This window comes from Thermobia domestica, chromosome 15, assembly GCF_964235325.1.
Source record: "Thermobia domestica chromosome 15, izTheDome1.hap1.1, whole genome shotgun sequence".
Taxonomy (NCBI): domain Eukaryota; kingdom Metazoa; phylum Arthropoda; class Insecta; order Zygentoma; family Lepismatidae; genus Thermobia; species Thermobia domestica.
Window position 1 is genome coordinate 23,958,102 of NC_137468.1, and position 20,127 is coordinate 23,978,228.

At 36.7% G+C, this 20,127-nt stretch overlaps 1 protein-coding gene across 2 annotated transcripts in view; it reads left to right on the top strand.

The window, feature by feature from the left end:
- Positions 1 to 15,252, top strand: part of LOC145672121 (sodium/potassium/calcium exchanger 4-like) — a 57,508-nt gene extending 42,256 nt beyond the window's left edge. For both annotated transcript variants that reach the window (XM_081741404.1, XM_081741403.1), the window contains 2 exons: positions 10,272 to 10,373; positions 14,843 to 15,252. In XM_081741404.1, coding sequence (XP_081597530.1) covers positions 10,272 to 10,373; positions 14,843 to 15,165 — 425 coding nt within the window. In that variant the 3' untranslated portion in view covers positions 15,166 to 15,252. The remainder of the gene's footprint in view (positions 1 to 10,271; positions 10,374 to 14,842) is intronic.
- The last annotated feature ends 4,875 nt before the right edge of the window (positions 15,253 to 20,127 follow it).

Below are 20,127 nucleotides of genomic sequence, written 5' to 3' on the forward strand. Positions count from 1 at the left end.
TCTCATCCATGGAACCAGTGTCATCCCATCCGGTCGCTTTCCATCCGAACGACAGCAACCAGAAGGTTCCCGTATTGAAGGAAATCCAGCTGTGTTGAGGGCTCGTAGTATTATATCATTTACAGAGGAATGTCGGGCGAATCTACCAGCGCTCTTCATGCATGAAAGGCCATGCAGGCCACGTTGGTTAACCTCATCCCTACAAGCTGGACAGCGATGAGGCTCACAAACTACTAAGCCTAAACGTAAGGCTGCAGCAATTCGAAAGCTTTCATTTGACAAATGAAGGCCTAAAGGCGGAGAAGGTATCGCCATCAACCATGCACCCGCTTCGGGAGACGAGGCAGCAAGAAGCCTGGCTTTATCTTCCGGAACAACAACAGATTGTAACAAATGATTATGTAATTGACATGCAATTGGTGTATACCAAGATGACTGATAACACTTTTTGTTAATCTCCGGAAGGCTTGTATCTGCTAAGTTTGCCCACTTATTAGAGCCTTCCTGAACTGAACCATCTGGGTCCAAACAATAACCCTGTGGAAGGAGAGCTTCGATTAAACGCAGAGATCCGTGGTATGACGCTAAGAATGTAGGAATCGCCATATCCACAGCTCGTCGAATAACAAGACCGCCCAAACCAACAGGGGTCCAAGAGTCGTCATTTAAGGAGCAGTTCAGAATTGATTCAAGGACAGTATCATATCTTTCCAGCTAAGAACTCTCATGTCAAGATGGAAAGCATCGTAAAAAATAGGTTAAGCGAGGGATTGATAAAGATGCTCGTAAAAGGAAAAAGGCTGAATGGGCTGAAATTGAGGGAAGTCGAGACAAGAACAATTTTAAAGTAGATATTTTATTAAGTAGCACGTTAGTGAGTGCGTCCGACGTGAGAGCAGCACCTAGAAGACAATCATTCTGAATTGTTAGAGGGCGTATGTTTGGTGCAGCCTCATTAAATCTTCTAAAGATTTCGTCGAATGCGGTTTCATTTGTTCCAAGACACCTAAGACGCAAGCCAAGAAGTAATACCTTCTTATTTCTATTAAAGATGAAAGAACTATCTCGGGTTCACCACCAATTGTTCCATCGTCTAAGTACCAAATGTTTAATTCGGTATCCAGTTATTTAACTAAAGAGTGAATGGTTATAGCGAAAAGTGCTGGGCCCAGGGGATCACCTTGTTGTACACCTCTCTGAGAAGAAATAGTGTTTCCGTTGAAAAACAGATCACTTGGTTGAGCATATTTATTTCCAAGGCTTTAACAAGATAAATGAACATGTATTACAAAAAATAACATATTAAAGATAAATAATCGTGTCATTTTTCGGTTTCTGCAATATTTTCTTTCCCCCAAAAACACTACCCAGGACCAACGGAAAGCGTTCTTCAATTGTCAAGCTTCTATCAAATGCAAGGCTACTCTTGCGACAAGGAAGAGAAGCAAAATATTCGTGTCGTATGTGCCATGTTGTCGCTGTATCAAGACAAACAATGCTAATTTTATGTGTCGTATTCGACACATGGCGTCCGAATAGGATACCTCTAGGAAACACCTATATACGAGCATTAATGCAGGTAGATGTTCATTTAAAAAGTAAAACATTTTAAGGTATTACTAATACACTTATGTGACATTCTATTAATATATGTACTAAAAATAATACGTTACTAAAACATACTAAGAACTCTCCAACACGTTCTTTAAAATTCTAGGAATTGGCACTCTTGTCTAAAATGTTACCTTATGTACAGATAAACATCATAGACCTTATGCAGAGTCGTTTTGACGTATGATTAGCGTCATACTAAAGGTCTGACTACTGCAGGAAACATATATTAGTCAAACTCTTTAGTATGGCACTAATTACGCGTCAGAACGACTATGCATAAGGCCCCATAAATCTGTGTAACTAATCATAAAAATATGTTTACTTGAATGGCACAAATATTGGTGCAAATAAGTAAACAAATAGCCTTTCAATGAATATACAAACAGTTTATCATGACTTTCAGACAATATATTTGAATAGTTAATGTTTATTTTACCAACTATTCTACAAGTGTCGTAGGATCGTTTACAATCAATAAAAGTCTATACGAGAATGCTAAAACATGGTATATAATTTTTTTGGGCCATTTTCTGATTTTTCACCCTGGTAGTTCGCCACACTTAGATCTATTGTATACGCTGGAAAGAGTTGGTAATGGCTTCACTAAGAATTCTCTATTTAGTAATATACAGTATATTGTAAAATTATGTCTTTTAGAGCAGAGCTAAAAATAGTACACAGGAAAGTTTGGATTTTCCCAACCATCTTTTATTACAAAAGTTCTTCTTGTATATAGTAGTAGTAATAATTACAGTTCAAATATAAGTTCCTCTTGGACATTTGGTGGTTTGTTATTGAGTGTGTAGGAACCAAGAGACCAGGCATCCTAAAGAGTGGTGAGGTGTTTGCAGAGACCAGGCGTCCTAGCAAGAGGAACTTTTAGAAACCAGGCGTCCTAGAGAGTGATAAGGACAAAGGAGCTCTCAGAGACCAGGCGTCCTAAAGAGTGATAAGGACAAAGGAGCTCTCAAAGGCCAAGCGTCCTAAAGAGTGGTAAGGATAAAATAGTTCTCAGAGACCAGGCGTCCTAAAGAGTGGTTGGGATAAAGGAGCTCACAGAGTCCAGGCGTCCTAGAGAATGGTAAGATAAAGAAACTCTCAGAGAGCAAGCGTCTTAGACAGTGGTAAGGATAAAGGAATTCTCAGAGACTATGCGTCGTAGAGAGTAAAAATGATGATCAATCGGTGGAGATTGATGCCATCTGCGATGTATTGGAGCCTTCTATCCAGAAATGTTGCTGATTTCATTCATCTCCGTCACTTGTCGATTGTTGACGGTGTATTCTTCGTGTTATCGACTGACATTTCTTTACAGCAACACGTAGTGTTGGGAGCACATGTAGATCCTTCCAATATATTTCGTTTTCACAAATGGCTGAAAGTATTTTAAATTTCATTCATAAGATTGCAATTTGCCCTCCTGTAAAAGTAGCCATGTCATGTTTTGTCATCTTTGTCCTTGATTTTTCAGGAAAAATACGTAAAAGACGAAAATGAAATCGGCGTTGTCTATTACATCACAACAAAGAAACGGTTGAACAATTCTAACTGATCTTTTAAGCATAGTTAGTACCTATCTTGAACTAGGTTTTTATAATTCATTTTGATAAAAAATGCGTATTCTAAAGGTGGAGACAAGGTCCAATATTTCTATACGAGATGACCAAATATGATATACATTTGTACAAGAGAGCACGATACAACTTTTTTGGATTAAATTTTGAATTCTTTCACTTCACTGGTGAAAACGTAATAGGAAATTTTTAATTAAGTAATTATCAACTTTTTCCAGCATGGCGCGTCCTCAGGTTGCGGATCGAGGAGAAGGCCTCTAGATATAGAGGTTAGCTGCGAATATACTGAATAAGCAGTCGCGGACAGACGACTAGGAGTGGTCCTCCAGCTTGGGGGTTTGGGTAAGGCTAACACCCTCATCCTGTAAAAAAAAGGTACTTGTTCAGAAACATTCACAAAAGCCTCGGACAAGGACTGATAACTTGGCACGACATCAGCAAAAGAAAATGGACATGAGATTTGGAACATGGAATATTAGAAGTCTTTATAGGGCAGGCGCGTTAAAATCTGTAACGAGTGAGTTAGAGAAATACAGGATGGACTTAGTAGGAGTTCAGGAAGTTAGGTGGGAAGGAAATGGATCTGAGAATTCCGGAAATTTTACGTTCTTTTACGGGGAAGGAAATAAAAATCACCAGTTAGGAACAGGGTTTTTCGTTCACAAACGAATATTACCAGCAATTAAACGGGTTGAATTTGTTACTGACAGACTTTCTTTTATTACTCTTAAGGGACGGTGGTGTGATATTATTGTTTTAAATGTACATGCTCCAACTGAAGATAAGGGTGACGATATAAAAGATAGTTTTTACGAAGAAGTGGAACGGATATTTGACCAACTCCCGCGATACCATATGAAAATTCTATTAGGGGATTTCAATGCGAAAGTAGGACGAGAGGATATTTTCAAACCGATTATAGGGAACGAAAGTCTGCATAAGGAAAGTAATGACAACGGTGTTAGACTCGTGAACTTTGCAACATCCAAAAACCTAATCGTGAAGAGTACAAAATTCCCACATCGCGACGTTCATAAATACACTTGGACATCACCAGACGGAAAAACACATAATCAAATTGATCACGTTTTAGTAGATAGAAGAAGACAATCTAGCATAATTGACGTCCGGTCGTTTAGAGGGGCTGATTGTGACACTGATCACTACCTGGTAGTAGCGATAATACGGGAGAGATTATCGTTGAATAAAGGTAATATTCAATGTCCGAAAACGGAGAGATTTAATTTAAAGAAATTAGAAGAGAGCCAGGTAAGAGAGGAATACCAGATTGAAGTTTCGAATAGATTCGCGGTTTTAGAAGACTCGGAGTGCACTAGTGTTGAGGATACTTGGATTGAAATTAGAGATAGCATTAAAAGCTCAGCAATAGAAAAATTGGGACATGCGGAAATACGTAGGAACAAACCATGTTTCGACCAAGAATGCATTAAACTAGCAGAGAAGAGAAAACAGGCAAAATTACGGTGGCTACAAAATCCGAATGAAACAACTACACAAAATTTCGCAGATATCAGGCGGGAAACTTCCAAAACTTTTAGAACAAAGAAACGGGATTTTTTGAAAGCTAAAATTAAGGAACTTGAAGATAATAGTAAAAATAAAAATATTCGGGACATGTATAAGGGGATCAGCGAATTTAAGAAAGGCTATCAACCTCGTGCTTATATATTAAAGAAATCTGACGGAACAGTTCTCACCGATACGGATAGCCTCTTAAATAGATGGAAGGATTTCTTTGACGATTTGCTGAACACGCAGCCAAAAAGTAATGTGCGTGGAGAAAAGGAGATACACACCGCAGAACCGTATATTCCAGAACCCAATCGAATAGAAGTGGAAGCCGCTATAAAGAAATTGAAGAAACACAAATCTCCGGGTGTAGATGAAATTCCGGCTGAGTTAATTTTAGCTGGAGGCGAAAAATTGTGGAACAAGATACACAAACTCATTCTCCTTATCTGGAACAAGGAAGAATTGCCACAAGAGTGGAAAGAATCAATCATTGTTCCAATTCACAAGAAAGGCGACAAAACTGACTGTAATAATTATCGAGGCATTTCTCTTCTGTCAACATCCTATAAAATCCTTTCAAATATTCTGTTAGCAAGATTGACCCCATACGCAGATGAAATTATTGGAGATTATCAGTGCGGATTTAGACGAAATCGATCAACTATCGACCAAATATTTACCATTCGCCAAATACTCGAAAAGAAGTGGGAATACAATACCCCGGTACATCAACTATTTATTGATTTTAGAAAGGCTTACGACTCGGTTAGGAGAGAAACATTTTACAACGTTCTTACAGAACTTGGAATACCGAGAAAGCTAATTAGATTAATTAAGATATGTTTAAGTGAATCCCAAAGTCCGGGTAGGAAAATTTTTGTCCAAGAGCTTCCACGTCGAGAATGGCCTGAAACAAGGAGATGCGTTGTCGCCATTATTATTTAACTTTGTGCTGGAATACGCCATAAGGAAAATCAAAGATAGCAACCAGGGCCTAGAGTTGAACGGCATTCACCAGGTTATGGCATATGCTGATGATGTAAATTTAATAGGGGATGATAGGAGAACAGTAGAAATAAATGCAGAGATCTTATTAAACGCTTGCAGGAACATGGGTTTAGAAGTAAATGCAGAGAAAACTAAATACATGGAAGTGCGTCGGGACCGTAATACGGCAAATTGTGGAGGCGTTAAAATATTAAATAATGCTTTTGATAAAGTGGATACTTTCAAATATTTAGGATCAATATTAACAGACGAAAATCATATTCACGAAGAAATTAAATGTCGACTAAAAGCAGGGAATTCGTGTTACTATTCGGTTCAAAATCTCTTGTCGTCGCGAATTTTGTCGAGGAATTTGAAGCTTAAAATATATAAAACGATAATCATGCCTGTTGTTCTGTATGGTTGTGAAACATGGTCGCTTACTCTGAGGAAAGAACATAGACTGAAAGTATTTGAGAACAGGATCCTGAGAAGAATATTCGGACCCAAGAGGAACGAGAATGGGGAATGGCGGAAGCTTCATAACGAGGAACTACATAGTTTATACGGTTTACCCAACATTGTTAGGGTCGTCAAGTCTAGGAGGCTTAGGTGGGCAGATCATGTAGCTAGAATGGAAGAAAGTAAAAACGCTTTCAAAGTCTTGACTGGTAGACCCATAGGAAAACGACCATTAGGAAGACCTAGGCGCAGATGGGAGGACAATATTAAGAGGGATCTCGCAGAGATAGGAATACAAAGTAGAAACTGGATGCAATTAGCTAAGGATAGAAGTCAGTGGAGAGCTTTTGTGAACGCGGCACTGAACCTCCGGGTTTCATAGGCCATAGAGTTAGTTAGAGAGAGAGAGAGAGTTCCAGCATGGCAGTGTGACCAACTACTGGAGTGAAATATTAGAAAATGGTTCCAAAAATGATGTGTCATGTTTTTGCCATATTCGTATCGATATAATTCATAAGACTGAAACTTGCTTTCCTGTAAAAATGACATGTTCAACCTTATTCAGAGAGGTTTTCATGTGTGATTAGTGTCATACTGGGACTGACTAACACATGGTGGTTGCTTCCGTATTTTAAAATGCATTGCTTATATTTTCCACGAATTATATCAAAAAAGGTAAGCCATGACTTTTATCCAGGGTTGTCCAAACGATTAGGAGATAAAGGTGAGATAATATTGTCTTGATTTTTCCTAAACGTGTTTGGGACCTTTTTCGATAACGGCCTTTTCGATAAATGTGTAAACGGCCTTTTTCGATAAAACTCCTAGGATACCATAAGCAATGTGTTTCTAAATACGGAAGTTAGTACGAGGTCTGTCCATGAAATCCCAGACGTTTTCACTTGCCGCAGCAGTAGGCGGGGCTAGATTCGCCATCTTGGTATCGAAACATTGGCACACTCAGTATTCATCCAGCTGCAGTAGTGTGATGATTGTGACGCTCTATGACGTGTTACATATGTACTGCAATAGAAAATCCCGCCTCTTGTGAGGTGCATTCTGTGGTGAGGTTTTTATTGACAAAAAACGCAAGTCATTGAGGCGCATGATTCAAAACAAGCGCCAGGGAAACTTAGCGCGAAAGTGTTGTTTTTTTTTTCACGACAACGCACGTCCATACACGGTCAAGCGTACCCGAGAGCCCTTAGGTGGTTTTGCATGGGAAGTATTCGATCACCCACCATACAGCCCGAATTTGGCGCCGAGCGACTACCATCTCTTCCCAGCGATGAAGACATGGCTCGCTACACAACGCTTTGATACTGACGCCGAACTGCATGCCAATGTAAGCCAGTAGTTGAAATTGCAGGCGGCAAATTTCTACCACGACGGTATTGAAAAACTTGTGCCACGTTATAATAAGTCCCTTAATTTGCATGACGATTAAGTGGAAAAATAGCTTAAGAGTGTACCTTTTAAATGTATATAATACAATTTTGTTTGTTCATTCTGTTACTTTTTTTTTATTATTTTAAAACATCTGATACTTTTTGGACATACCTTGCATTATACGTTAGTCAAACTCTTAGTACGACGCTAATCACAATGGGCCGTTTTGACGTCTGATTAACGCCATACTACGGGGTTGGCTAACGCATGGTTATCGAAATTGTATTCGGAGTCTCTGATTAGGACGTAGTATTTGACGAAGTTAATCACATGTGACTAATCAATCTAGAGCTGAGGCTAATCTTTTACCCACGGTTTAGCGTGCAATACATTTCGTATTTCATGTATTTTCATTTTTACGGGCTACGCATGCGCTCATATACTTTTCCGTAGTTGCCACATTAATTTTTCTCACCCGGCATTGGGGTTATATAAGTTAAAAAATCATATCCAAATCAACATTTTAGTTGTACTCAAAGTAGACTCTAAATACCAAAAAGTGCCAGTATAGAGCTAGTATGCCACTAACTAGTCTATGACTAACCTTCGATTAACGAATTCTCTCTGAATACCGCCCAATCAATGCATCTCTGAATGAATACGGCTAATCGTGTTTTGCTATCATGGTATAGAAATGTCTGGAGATGTTGGCATTTTTGTCAACATGTGTGTCATTAAATTTTTGTCTAACTTATCTCTTTCTAACTTATCTCCACTAACTTATGAGTGGTTGTTGCATTTTATTGAATGTAATAACCTACAAAAGTTGACTGCTGTATTGTGAAGATTTTTTCTTTTCTGTTAAGTTACAAATGTCAAATATGTCTTGTCTCTACAATTCTCCTATTACTAACTTATTCTGTACTTGTTCCTCCTACGATATGATTTCCAAATTGCTAAACGATCCTATGATGCAAGTCTTCGTCTTTTGAGCAATCTTAATTGAATGGTGAAATATCTAGTCATTTTCGCATTTTATTGTTAGACTGCAAATATTTCAGCTGCTATTTATATTGTATTCGTTATTACAGCGTACCTTATATCATGCAGGGGGTTAATTAGAGATATTTAGAGATCTGTAATAGCTCGGGAGAGTAATGGTCGCGGAAGCAGAAACGAGAAACACAGTTCTGATTGGTTGGCGTTATCCACTTCTTGCCACGTTGCATTAAAATAGCAGAAATCACACACTTGCTGCTGTCGTAATGAAAGTCTCTTTTGGCGCGAGTTCAAACCCGGCCCGAGGAAATCTTTTACATTTTTATAACACTTATTAAATTAAAATAATATGAAAATAATACTTAAAAAAGTGATTTATTTATTTTTGTGTAGATAAGTAGTTGTAGTACTTATGCCCTTGTACTCTATGATATAGGGGTCGTTCTGTTCCCCTTGTACTTCATGATATAAATTTTGTGACCAACTTAAAACAACTAGCTAGGATAGCGCGTAAAACAGCTGGCTAGAGTAGCGCGCGGAGAAACGTACTTCCGGGAGTATTACTCTCCCGAGCGGGTCGTATAAGGACTGTTTTTAGATTATTTCAGAAAAGAAATTCGGTATAATTTTGATTTCTTATTATTATTATTATTATTATTATTATTATTATTATTATTATTATTATTATTATTATTATTATTATTATTTTCTTTCCACTGAACACTATAGATTAAAATCGTTCTTAAAGTTCTAATTGTTTACACTTAACTTACTACTTTTTCTTAACATTTCAGTTTACATTTAACAGTGGTGGATCTAGCCTTGGGCCTAGGGAGCTTAAGCCCCCAGTTTTTTTAGTAACAAAAGTAATTGAAACTATTATTTATATACTTTTGAACACTGGCGCAAATCCCGGGGAATGAGGGGGCATGTCCCCTACAATCTTGGAACTGGGGGGACTGGCCCCACCAATAATCCGATTTGAAATGTGTTTTTTTTTGGGGGGGGATAGATGTGATGATTTGTGTCCGACTGCCACAAAGAAAAGTGAGATAAAATTGATGTCCCGCAGAATTAGCCTCAAATCTGCCCGCCCTCCTTGTTGAAGACACTCTGCTCCCCTGATCTTCACAGCATTGTTTTTCATCTTCATAAATATTTTGAACATCGCTTAAAAAAAGTTTATGGGAACGGCCTTACCCCCCTTCTCCAATGTTAAAGACAGATTTGAAAGTTCATAGTAAACTCTTGATATACATATGATAGTGTGGCTTTTGATTTCCCCCCAGTTTTTACCTTCTATATCTGCCACTGACATTTACGTGAAACAGTACATTTTAAGTTGCAACTAGATCGTCTCAATTACTCTAGAAATACATAAAATATTAATGCTCAAATCTAAATGTTATGGCCCTTGTCCTATTTTGAAGTAATAGTGCAATTTAAATGGGACTTTGAAATTGCTAGAATTGCTGTAACTTTTCAAACTAACTGGAGGCTAACTCCATCTATTGGCGTCAGACAGGCAGCGAGATAACAGGGTCTTTAACGAGACTGTTAACTTTTAGAAATAAGTATTACTCACAAACCGAGACGTTTCCCTTTTATAATAAGAAATATCATTATTGTTATTAAACGAACAAGGATATACTATAAATTATCAGTATGATAGTTCGTTATTTTATTAATACAAATGAATATTTCAATTTCCAGGAGACACGTTTAATATTCCTGACTCAGTGATGGGACTTACTTTTCTCGCTGCTGGCACAAGTGTACCTGAAGTGGTGAGCAGCGTCATAGTGGCAAAGAAAGGTATGTTTAACGGAAGGTTTTTTTCCAGGAGCGTCATTTCAGACTTCGCTTAGGGGGGGACAAGAGCACCACCGACGTAAAACTTTCACGTTTTGTACTGGGATATTAGTAGAGCATCCATTAAAGTATATGTATTCCTCAAACTCTTGGGTGCCCCCCCTCTGCCCCCTAAATGACGCCCCTGTTTTTTTTCTCATGTAACAGTAAAAGAGTTGAATATACGAGGCGCATGTCATGAAAAAGGGCTGATATTAAAAATTACAACAAAAAGAAAAAAAGAAAATGAAAATGATAGGAAAATAGGCGATTACTGCATGTAATATGACCATATTCTCAATTTTTCGCTGGATTGAAATAGTTAACACTTTCTGAGCTTTTATTTTTAGACTAGTCTTCGGCTAGCTTGGAGACTTCACCTTCAGAATCCCCCACATTTGCTCGGCCTACGCCCTCGCACTTTTCATATCCCTAACATGTCTGTAATCTTAAGAAATTTCGAGATATTGCCATCTTATTTTAAGAATTTCAACCGCACTGTTTTTTTTTTCTTTCTTTCTTTCTTGGGAAATCATCTAAAAACACTGAAATATACCTTTCATTCTATATATTTAAATGCTAGGTGTATATGTTTGTCTCCAAAGAAAAGTTTATATGTTTGTCTCCAATCCTTTCGACAATGAGATCTCGAAAAGCACAAGTGCTAGATACGTGCCGTTTTCGCTGGCCGATTCCAAATTTTTTGTAGATTGTCCAGTTCTAATTGAATATTAAAAAAAACATGGTTGTTATTTCTTTATTACTTACATTTTTTAGAGGTACACCGGAAATGTTGATTTTTTTTTATTCCAACACCACATAGTTGTATGCAGGGGTTGTACATCTCTTATTCGTTTGTTTCATGGCCAAATAATAAAGAAAACCGAAGGATAACCATTACTCCAGTTTAAGATGAATCCAGGGGCGTGTAGTGCATATTACCGCTGTTACCGGCGGTAACGGTAAATGAAGTGGGATTTGATTCCCCCCTAAAAAATCGTTGCCAATGCCTATAGTCTGAAATGATTGAAACGCTAAAAGTACTAGATTCTCTGATATTGAGTTGAGTTGATTTTGAGTTTAACGTCCCTTTTCAGCAGCGAGGCTATATGAGACGTGGACCTACTGATTAACGTGGAATCCGAACCACATGAGCTCCCTCCGGGAATCGAATCCGGGTCTCCCGCGCCAAACGCGCGTACGCTAACCGCTTAGCCACTGAGGAGCTCCCTCTGATATTAAAAAACTAGAGATACTTGTAATATCAACAACCGGTAACAATTGTGAAAGTGTCACGCCACGCCACTGGATGAATCTTTATTGTTTTTGCGCAATGAACACCATATACCACTGACATAACAATTAATTGTGTGTGTAATGTATTTGTTTATTACATACTGCATGCAATAAGAAAGAAAATACTGATTATATATGAATTAGAAAGTTCAATCGGAAGTAGGCTCAAATCTTGCATATGGTGCGAGATATTGAAAAAATAATCGAAAAAAATCTTTCCTTTATGATACCCCGATTGCCGATTTTTATCAAGGCGTCTTTAACTTTTGTCTGTAAAGGGACGTGTACAGATGTTGTGAGGAATGCCAAAGAGATTCATGCTCATATGTGAATAATACGCTTTGTAGAGACCGTAGGTTCAGCTAGGCCTTGTATATATATATATATATATATATATATATATATATATATATATATATATATATATATATATATATATATATATATATATATATATATATATATATATATATGTATGTATTAAAATGTTAGATTTATGTTTGTGGCAAATTGTTTTAACAACGATATTTTGGAAATCACACGCTCTAGAAAGATGCCGTTTTCACTGATAGATTGCAAATTATGTGTAGATTGTTCAGCTCTAATTGAGTATTTTTTTAAATGGCCGTTATTTCTTTGTTACATTTTAAGGGGTGCAGTGGAAGTATTGAAATTTGAAAAAGTAAAGCATCATAACCGGTATATACGTGGGACGTAAAACTTAAAGATTTTATTAAAGGATCATATCCTACGAGTTAAACATTCCAAAATCACATAGTTGTATGTAGGGGTTGTATATCTCTTAGGCGTTTGTTTCATGGCCAAATGATAATGAAAATCGAAGGATAACCATTTCTCCAGTCTAAGGTGAATCTTTATTGTTTGGAGTGTTTTGCCCAGTGAACGCCATATATCACCCATATTATAATTGAGTATGCAATGTATTTGCTTATTACATACTGCATGCAAAAAGAAAGAAAACACTGATCGTACATGAATTAGAAATTCCTATCGGCTCAAATCTTGCAAACGGACGAGATATTGAAAAAATCTCCCCTTATGGTACCCATTGCCGATTTTTTTATCAAGACGTCTTTCACTTGTGTCTGCAACGGTAGTGTACAGATGTTGTGAGGAAGGACAATGAGATTCATGCTTATATGCGAATGATGCGCTGTCTAGAGAGTGCAGGTTCAGCTAGTATATATAAATATGTGTTAAATTCATCTTTTCATGCTTTGTCTTTGCGCTCATTCCAATATCATGGAGTCCATTTTGTTTCTTTTTCTCTCCCTAGTTGCGACTCAATCTAATAATAGCGATATAAAAAATTGAATAAAATTATAGTTCACAACAGAATTGTCAATGGTATACTTAGATATGAGTAGGTTGAAAAGTATTTAACTTACGTAGTACTTAAATTTTTCAGTAAGTTACATGATCTTAAGTTATACACATTTGATTTATTATTATTCTAACTAGTTGTTCCCTCCAAACCTTCAGACACTGTACACTATAGGTTAAAAAAATGTAATGAAATCTTTAGGTTTTACGTTCCACGGTTATACTGGCTAGGCTAAAGGAGACAATGATGGTTAGAAGTGAATTAAATTGTGGAATAAAGAAAGTTGGAGGAAACGTGAGAACCCTGAGAAAACCGAAACACACGGTGCTCGTCCACCACAAAGCTCACTTGGCGCGTGCTGGGATCGAACCAAGAACCCCATGCAGCAGAGGTGAACGCTCTACCACTGAGCCACCGTAGCCCTTCACTATAGGTTAAAACAGTACTTAATCAAAAATTCTAATTGTTTAAATTTAATTTCTTCCTCTTGTTTTTTAATAATATCCCCACCAAGGATGTTCTTAAATAGAGGTTCTGTCTATACAACAAAATCTTGAAGCCATACGTCACAGTTTCGCCACTCCCACTCTGCCCACTCCATCCAATAAGATCGCGATGTTTTGAGCCATCATTCATGGCGGAAACGAGAGTAGCCAATCATAGTCGGTGCTCTGACAGATGCTCGGTTGTTTCTTGGTTTCATTGAGTTAATAGGATGAAGATATCATATGGGAGATCCTCTATTTTATAACATCCTTGATTCCCACAGCTAAGGTACCAAGAAAAAAAATACGCTAAAGATACCATGGTGTCAAATTTGACCCCAATTACCAAACACGACTCAACAAGTAGTATTACCTCAATATCATTTGTGTGTGTGTGTGTTCCAACATGTATATTACTGCTCAAATCTAAATGTGGACCAGTTAGATGTCAAGTGGCCTCTAATTCCAAATAATGTAAAAAAAAGGAGTAATATTTTTATTCACTTCAATAGATGGATATATTTTCTAAAAGATTTTTGTAAACAGTTAATTATGAAACTACTCCCATTTTATTGAAATTTTGGAGTCTAACTCCAAAATTGAAATTTTCCAACAGAAGGAAATTTGAAATTGTATTTCTCATGAATAATTTATATATCTGTTATGCTGACTACATTAACCATAACTCTGGAATTTAAACTTTAAATTTCAATTTTGGAGTTAGACCATATGGCATTCAAGCGATCTATATGGATACAGTTCCTATTCTTTTTTGTTATTATTAAAATGTACATTGCAATATTTGATTGCAATTAAATCCTTAGAATAGTTTTGGATTGCCTAGACGTTAGCGACATATATCGGCGTCAGACAAGCGGCGCAGGTAGCGACACAGCACGCGGATTGTTAACTATTAGGAGTTAGCGTTATAGACAAATGGAGACATTTCTCGTTTATTAATGATTTTTTAAAACAATAATACAATTAACAAAGATTTTTCATTCATTTCAGTCAGCTTCCTCGTGATTAGCCCAGGTGGCTAGGTGGCGATCGCCGCCCAGACAGGGGCCAAATGAAAATTTTAATAGAGGTAGAAGGTCAGGTGGAAGAGAAAAATGTGGAAAACGTGTGCGACAATAAATATTCTTGTGAACAGTTACTGCGGCAATCATCCATACATCAAGCTCTTTGAGCGTGAACTTTGATTTTATATTATGATTTTTATGGTATAATGTATGATGTAGCAGTGCGGTTATATGCAATACTTTCTATGTATAATCAATAGTATTATTCTATTTGTCCTTTAGGTCTTGGCTCAATGGGCATCTGCAACTCTTTGGGTTCCAACACTTTCGATATTCTCTTGGGACTTGGCTTACCCTGGTTTATCAAGACTGGAATTCTGCAAAGTGGTCACGTGATCATCAATTCAGGAGGACTAGAATATAATTCTATTGCACTCATGTCAACATTGTTTATATTCTACATCACTTTTGCCTTGAGCAAATTCTCTCTAGGCTGGAAGGGAGGTCTAGTACACTTAACTGTGTACATTGCATTTGTCGTAGTCGCCTCACTTATTGAGATGAACGTCTTTTTCACGGTCAACTTACCTACGTGTGAATCATGACACTTTCTTTAAAAAATCAGATCAGTCTCATATGTTTAACTCAAGAAAGTGTGACAATAAGTTTTAGTACTATTACTGTATTTTATCAATAAAGATTATTTTTTAAAATTCAAATGTTATTTGAATTAGTTTCCTTTCTCTTATAAACAACGTCACCTGAACATAACACAGGGCAACAATAATTCATTAAGGGCCAGGTTGAGACTTGAGGCAGCCTAATTTTCAGGATATTTACATTCTTTCCTTATTAAATTCTTCAAATTTGAATACAAGTAAGTCAAAAAGAATAATGACTGTCTGATTTATTATAATTCGTAATAACACAAAATAGGATTTATGATGCTTTTATCATTAGTTTAATATCAATTATCCGAAAGTATATTTAAAATTTGCTATTGGAGACACTGGAATTGGAGACCTGGTTAACCAAGCAGCAGGTCCATACACGTTCTGATCCCGATTAGCGTACACGCCTTTGGCGTAGGAGACCTGAGTTCGACTCCCGGCTAGAGCTCATGTTCAGATTCAACGTTAATCAATAGGTCCCGTCTTATATAGCTTCGATCCTGAAAGGAACGTTAAACTCAAAATCAACTCAACGTTGTGATCCCTATATTAGACTAACTGGAGCTCAACGTTTCTTGATGCTAAGTCCGGTGTTAAATTTTAAATAATCCATGAATGGTTCATAGAAACACCTGGAGTTGTGAACACGTACGATATCTCGGTTGCAACATACAGACGACAACCGCAACGCTGCCTGTTGGTGATAGTATGTTAAGGTAAATTCCATGCTACACGAGAAGTACTAGAACGGCTGTGTACATTGATTTGATCAGGCGGTGATAGTGTAAAATAGGCGACCACTCTCATTTAAAAAGAGGGCAAATTGTTGGCGTTCGGTTATATGGTGCGAGCGTAACGAAAGTGTGTTGCGTACATGTCGCGAGGGATGGCAGTGTTCGTGGTGATGATGCCCTACAAAAGTGACATGAAGAGGAATAGTGGTCAGAAGAAAACTCTCAGTCACAGATTCCGAAGCAGATTGTCACTCAGAACGGTCGTGCAAATGCAGTGTAATTGTTGGAGAAACTGTAGCAGCACCTTCTACAGCTTGTGTCGACGATCATAGTCTCGTGTGAGTTACATGGCATAGACATATGGAGCGAAAACACTGATAGACCATAAGTTTTAGTACTATGACAATGGTAACACGAACTTGCAATATGAACCGCTGACTACTAGAAACATAGAGTTACTATTTTAACACTAGAGGGACAATTGGCGCCACTGTCTACGTGATTCCAACTTGCAAAGCGTTGCCAGTTGAACAGTCATTTGCTTTCCAGTTGTATGGCAAGAAGCGGTCAGTTGCTATTTCTTGCAATGTATAAGCGAGCTTTTCAAGTAAAGATACAAACAAGAATTCACGTTAAAACTAGCTTAGAATATGTCACTTATATAAGAACACAATGTTACCAATCGATTAAAACAGTACCACATTATCCGAGGGCGAAATAATATTTTTTTCTTTTTTATTTAAATAAAGTCACTAGCTTGAATAGAAAAAAAAATACTTTATGTAATATATTTTTTTAGTGTGACTGGATACACAAATTGTCCGATATAATGCAGTCCAGATAAATTAGTGTTTCTATAGTCCACTACGGAAAACATTTATTATAATCACATACAATAATTAAGACTGCTTGGCAGCTGTAAGAAAAAATGCTATTTGTGAATGATTGAGAAATAATAAAATATAATCGGTCTAGATTGAAACAAAATATAGGTATTTTAATAAGTACTGAACAAAATAATCTACAGAATATTTTTGCAAAAAATGTAACTAACATTTAAAAAAAAATGACGTATCAAAAAATTATTTTAAGGTAAATTGAGCCATTAGATCTTTAATGAAAATTTCAAAAGTAAAATAGATAAAATAGCCATTCAGCAAACTCACATAAAATCACATTTCCACTCCATATTTTTATAGGGTTTTGAGAGCAAAGTAAAAACATAGAAAATACAAGGTTGGTCTGACTGTTATTTGCTCTAAATAGGTAAATTGGAGCAATTCTGTAATACTAGACTTCGATAATAATTAATAGTATTTACAACAATGATAATGAAATCTCAACCCTTCACGAGTAAACGTAATTTAATAAGCCATCCACAAAGCAATTAATACACTAAATACCTACAACCGTTTTCAAAAAAATCGCCTGTTCTATGCGTAAACGTGCAGAATTGCGTAAACAGGAAGCTTAGGGGGAAGAATCCCCCAAGATCTATAATTTATGCAAATAAATTGTTCCTTACTTTATACTTCCTTGTCATTATATTTCTTAGTTGCTAAACTTCTTAAAAAGTAATATATGAATTGAAACGTACTTCTAGCTTTCATTGGCGTAACTAGGATATTTTGCTGGGGGACAGGGCCCCTTTCTTCTGAAAATAGCAATGGATATGCGTGAATTAAGATAAACTTACCACGTAATTTTCGTCAAGTAAAATAATTATGAGCGACGCAGCTTTGCTTCTGTGGATGTCCTGGCCCTATGTCAACCTCTAGTTACGCCTATGGTCGTTATAGACTAAATTTGCTTTCTTATAAAGATAATAAGGTAGCCATGGACATGGCAGGTGCACTTTCTGATTTCTGATTCCTTTTACCCATATGCATGCCGAAGATGTCCCACTTGAAGGTTTCTGTAAATTGTTTATTTAAGTTCTTAATTTTACTGAAATAAAATTGTCTTTCGAGATAATACAAACAAGACATCAATCTTCTAATTGATCATAAATTCAACCATCTTACCTCAATCGCAGGAGTGGAAAATGGGAAATAATGAAAAAGTGGGGCATCTTTACCCAAGTTACTCTAATTATCATAATGATACATTGGTGACCAGTTTTGTTGTCGTTTCACTGATTGTTTCGCTTTTGTGTTCAAAGGCCCAGTCTAAGCTGACTGTATGCCAGGTATTGTGCATTGTATTGGATGTATTATTCAACATGTTAAAAATAAGTCACCATCCGAAAAAACACAATACTGATTGGTGCCATGCTGTTGACGTATATAACTGATTTCTTCATGTTGTGGATTTCCTGTTTTTTATGTATATATATATTTTTCTTTCTTGCTTGCATGTCAAACATATTTATCATTCTGTCGCATCTCATAACGAAGTGCAGCGTGTATATAAATGTATCGTTTTAACTCTGTATTATCTTCTGAAAGTCTTTCATATTTGATCCACGTAGTGTAAACGATGATGTGAAAGAACACGTGGTTTCACAATGATGTTTCCGATTAGGAAATCGATCATAGAAAAGCACACTATACGCGGAAATCCTTTGTATACATGAGAACTGTTTTAATCATACTAATATTTAAAGATTTTTACATTTAGAACATTATGTAAGAGATATTTTGGATTTTGATAGTTGTTACTGTTATTGGGATCATTAATCGATAATTTTATATGTATAGAATCTTTATTGTTCTTACAACAAGAGACCTGATTCTTCTTGGTTGGTTTTTGAGCACGGAAATATGATTGCATTTATGCAGTTTCTTGACAAAAGGATTTCTATAAGTTAGTTAATTAATTAACATGGAATATTTATTAAATGGAATGAACTAAAATTTCGTCCCTTATAGCAAGAACGTTGCATTATTATTTTAACAAATGATCTAAACTGTACTTGGATTCACACCCATACGCAAAAAAAGGAAGATATTATCAATAAATAGAAATTGTGTACATATTGCATGCAATTGCTATTGGATGAGGAATCACGCAAATTAGTAATACAACAAAGCACATCTGACCCACCTCACTAACCAATCACGTTACAACAAGTTTATTCTATGTAATTCATTTCCCTTACCCGTTTCTCGTGTGTTGCCCGGCCAGCAAACCTATCCATTCTGTATATACAGGGTAAAAACACAAGAATTCGCTCTCTTTACACTCCGACTAGCAGCTAAGGTTAGATCCTCGTGGTACGTCACGTCGTATGAGGTAAATATGTGTTTGACTTTATTATTGACCAAGTTGCTATAATCGTAACTCCTATTCCCCTACACAACATTAATCTTGTCATGCTTCAAGTAATGCTTTAAATTTTCTCGGAACCGTGACCTACAAAATTTCTAGATACAAATACTAGAACAGGTCACTATTGACAGGTCAATATTCTTCACAAAGTATCATATTTCGAGATAAGATTGCTTAAAATCGTTCAAGTTGAGTGAAAAGGTATTGAATATCTTTCAATACAAAGTGTAGGATATACAGTTGTATAAGAAATTCAAATAAGAACTCGATGTCTTTCCATTCACTAATTATTCACAATTAACGTTATTTCTGTGTGGCGTCATTAACTTGTTCCGCCACCAACGAATTTCAAAGTGGTTTCTTTTGCATCGTTTTGTGCCGTTTTATGCGCCTATTCCCAAGTTTTGTGCGTCACCGGAAGTGGGTCAAAATGGGCCTCCAAGATCGGACGGAAATGACCCACTGTTTCGCCATTATCGAATTTCGAGGTCGATAATTTCTCATTGTTTACTATGTTCTGTTCCTTTTTGTGTCCCTGTTTCCACGTTTTCTGGGTTACGGAAAGAGGGGCCAAAACGGGCCTATAAATATGACGGAACAAGTTAATGCTGTTCCGCCACCAACGAATTTCGAGGTCGTTTCATTCACATCGTCTTGTGTGTGTTTTGTCCCGTTTTGTGCGCCTATTTCCCTCTTGTTTAGTTCGGGGAAACATGAATGTCGAGGCCTGAAGTCGAAACACGAAAGCCGAATTCAGAAGGAGCCTTTTTTGCGAATTTCTCAATATTGATCGAAAGAACTGAAGAATATTTTTAATGTTTGTATTTAAAATTGAAAATATAGTTTGGCCTACTATATATATATCTGTGAAATTACAGTAATTACTTAATTT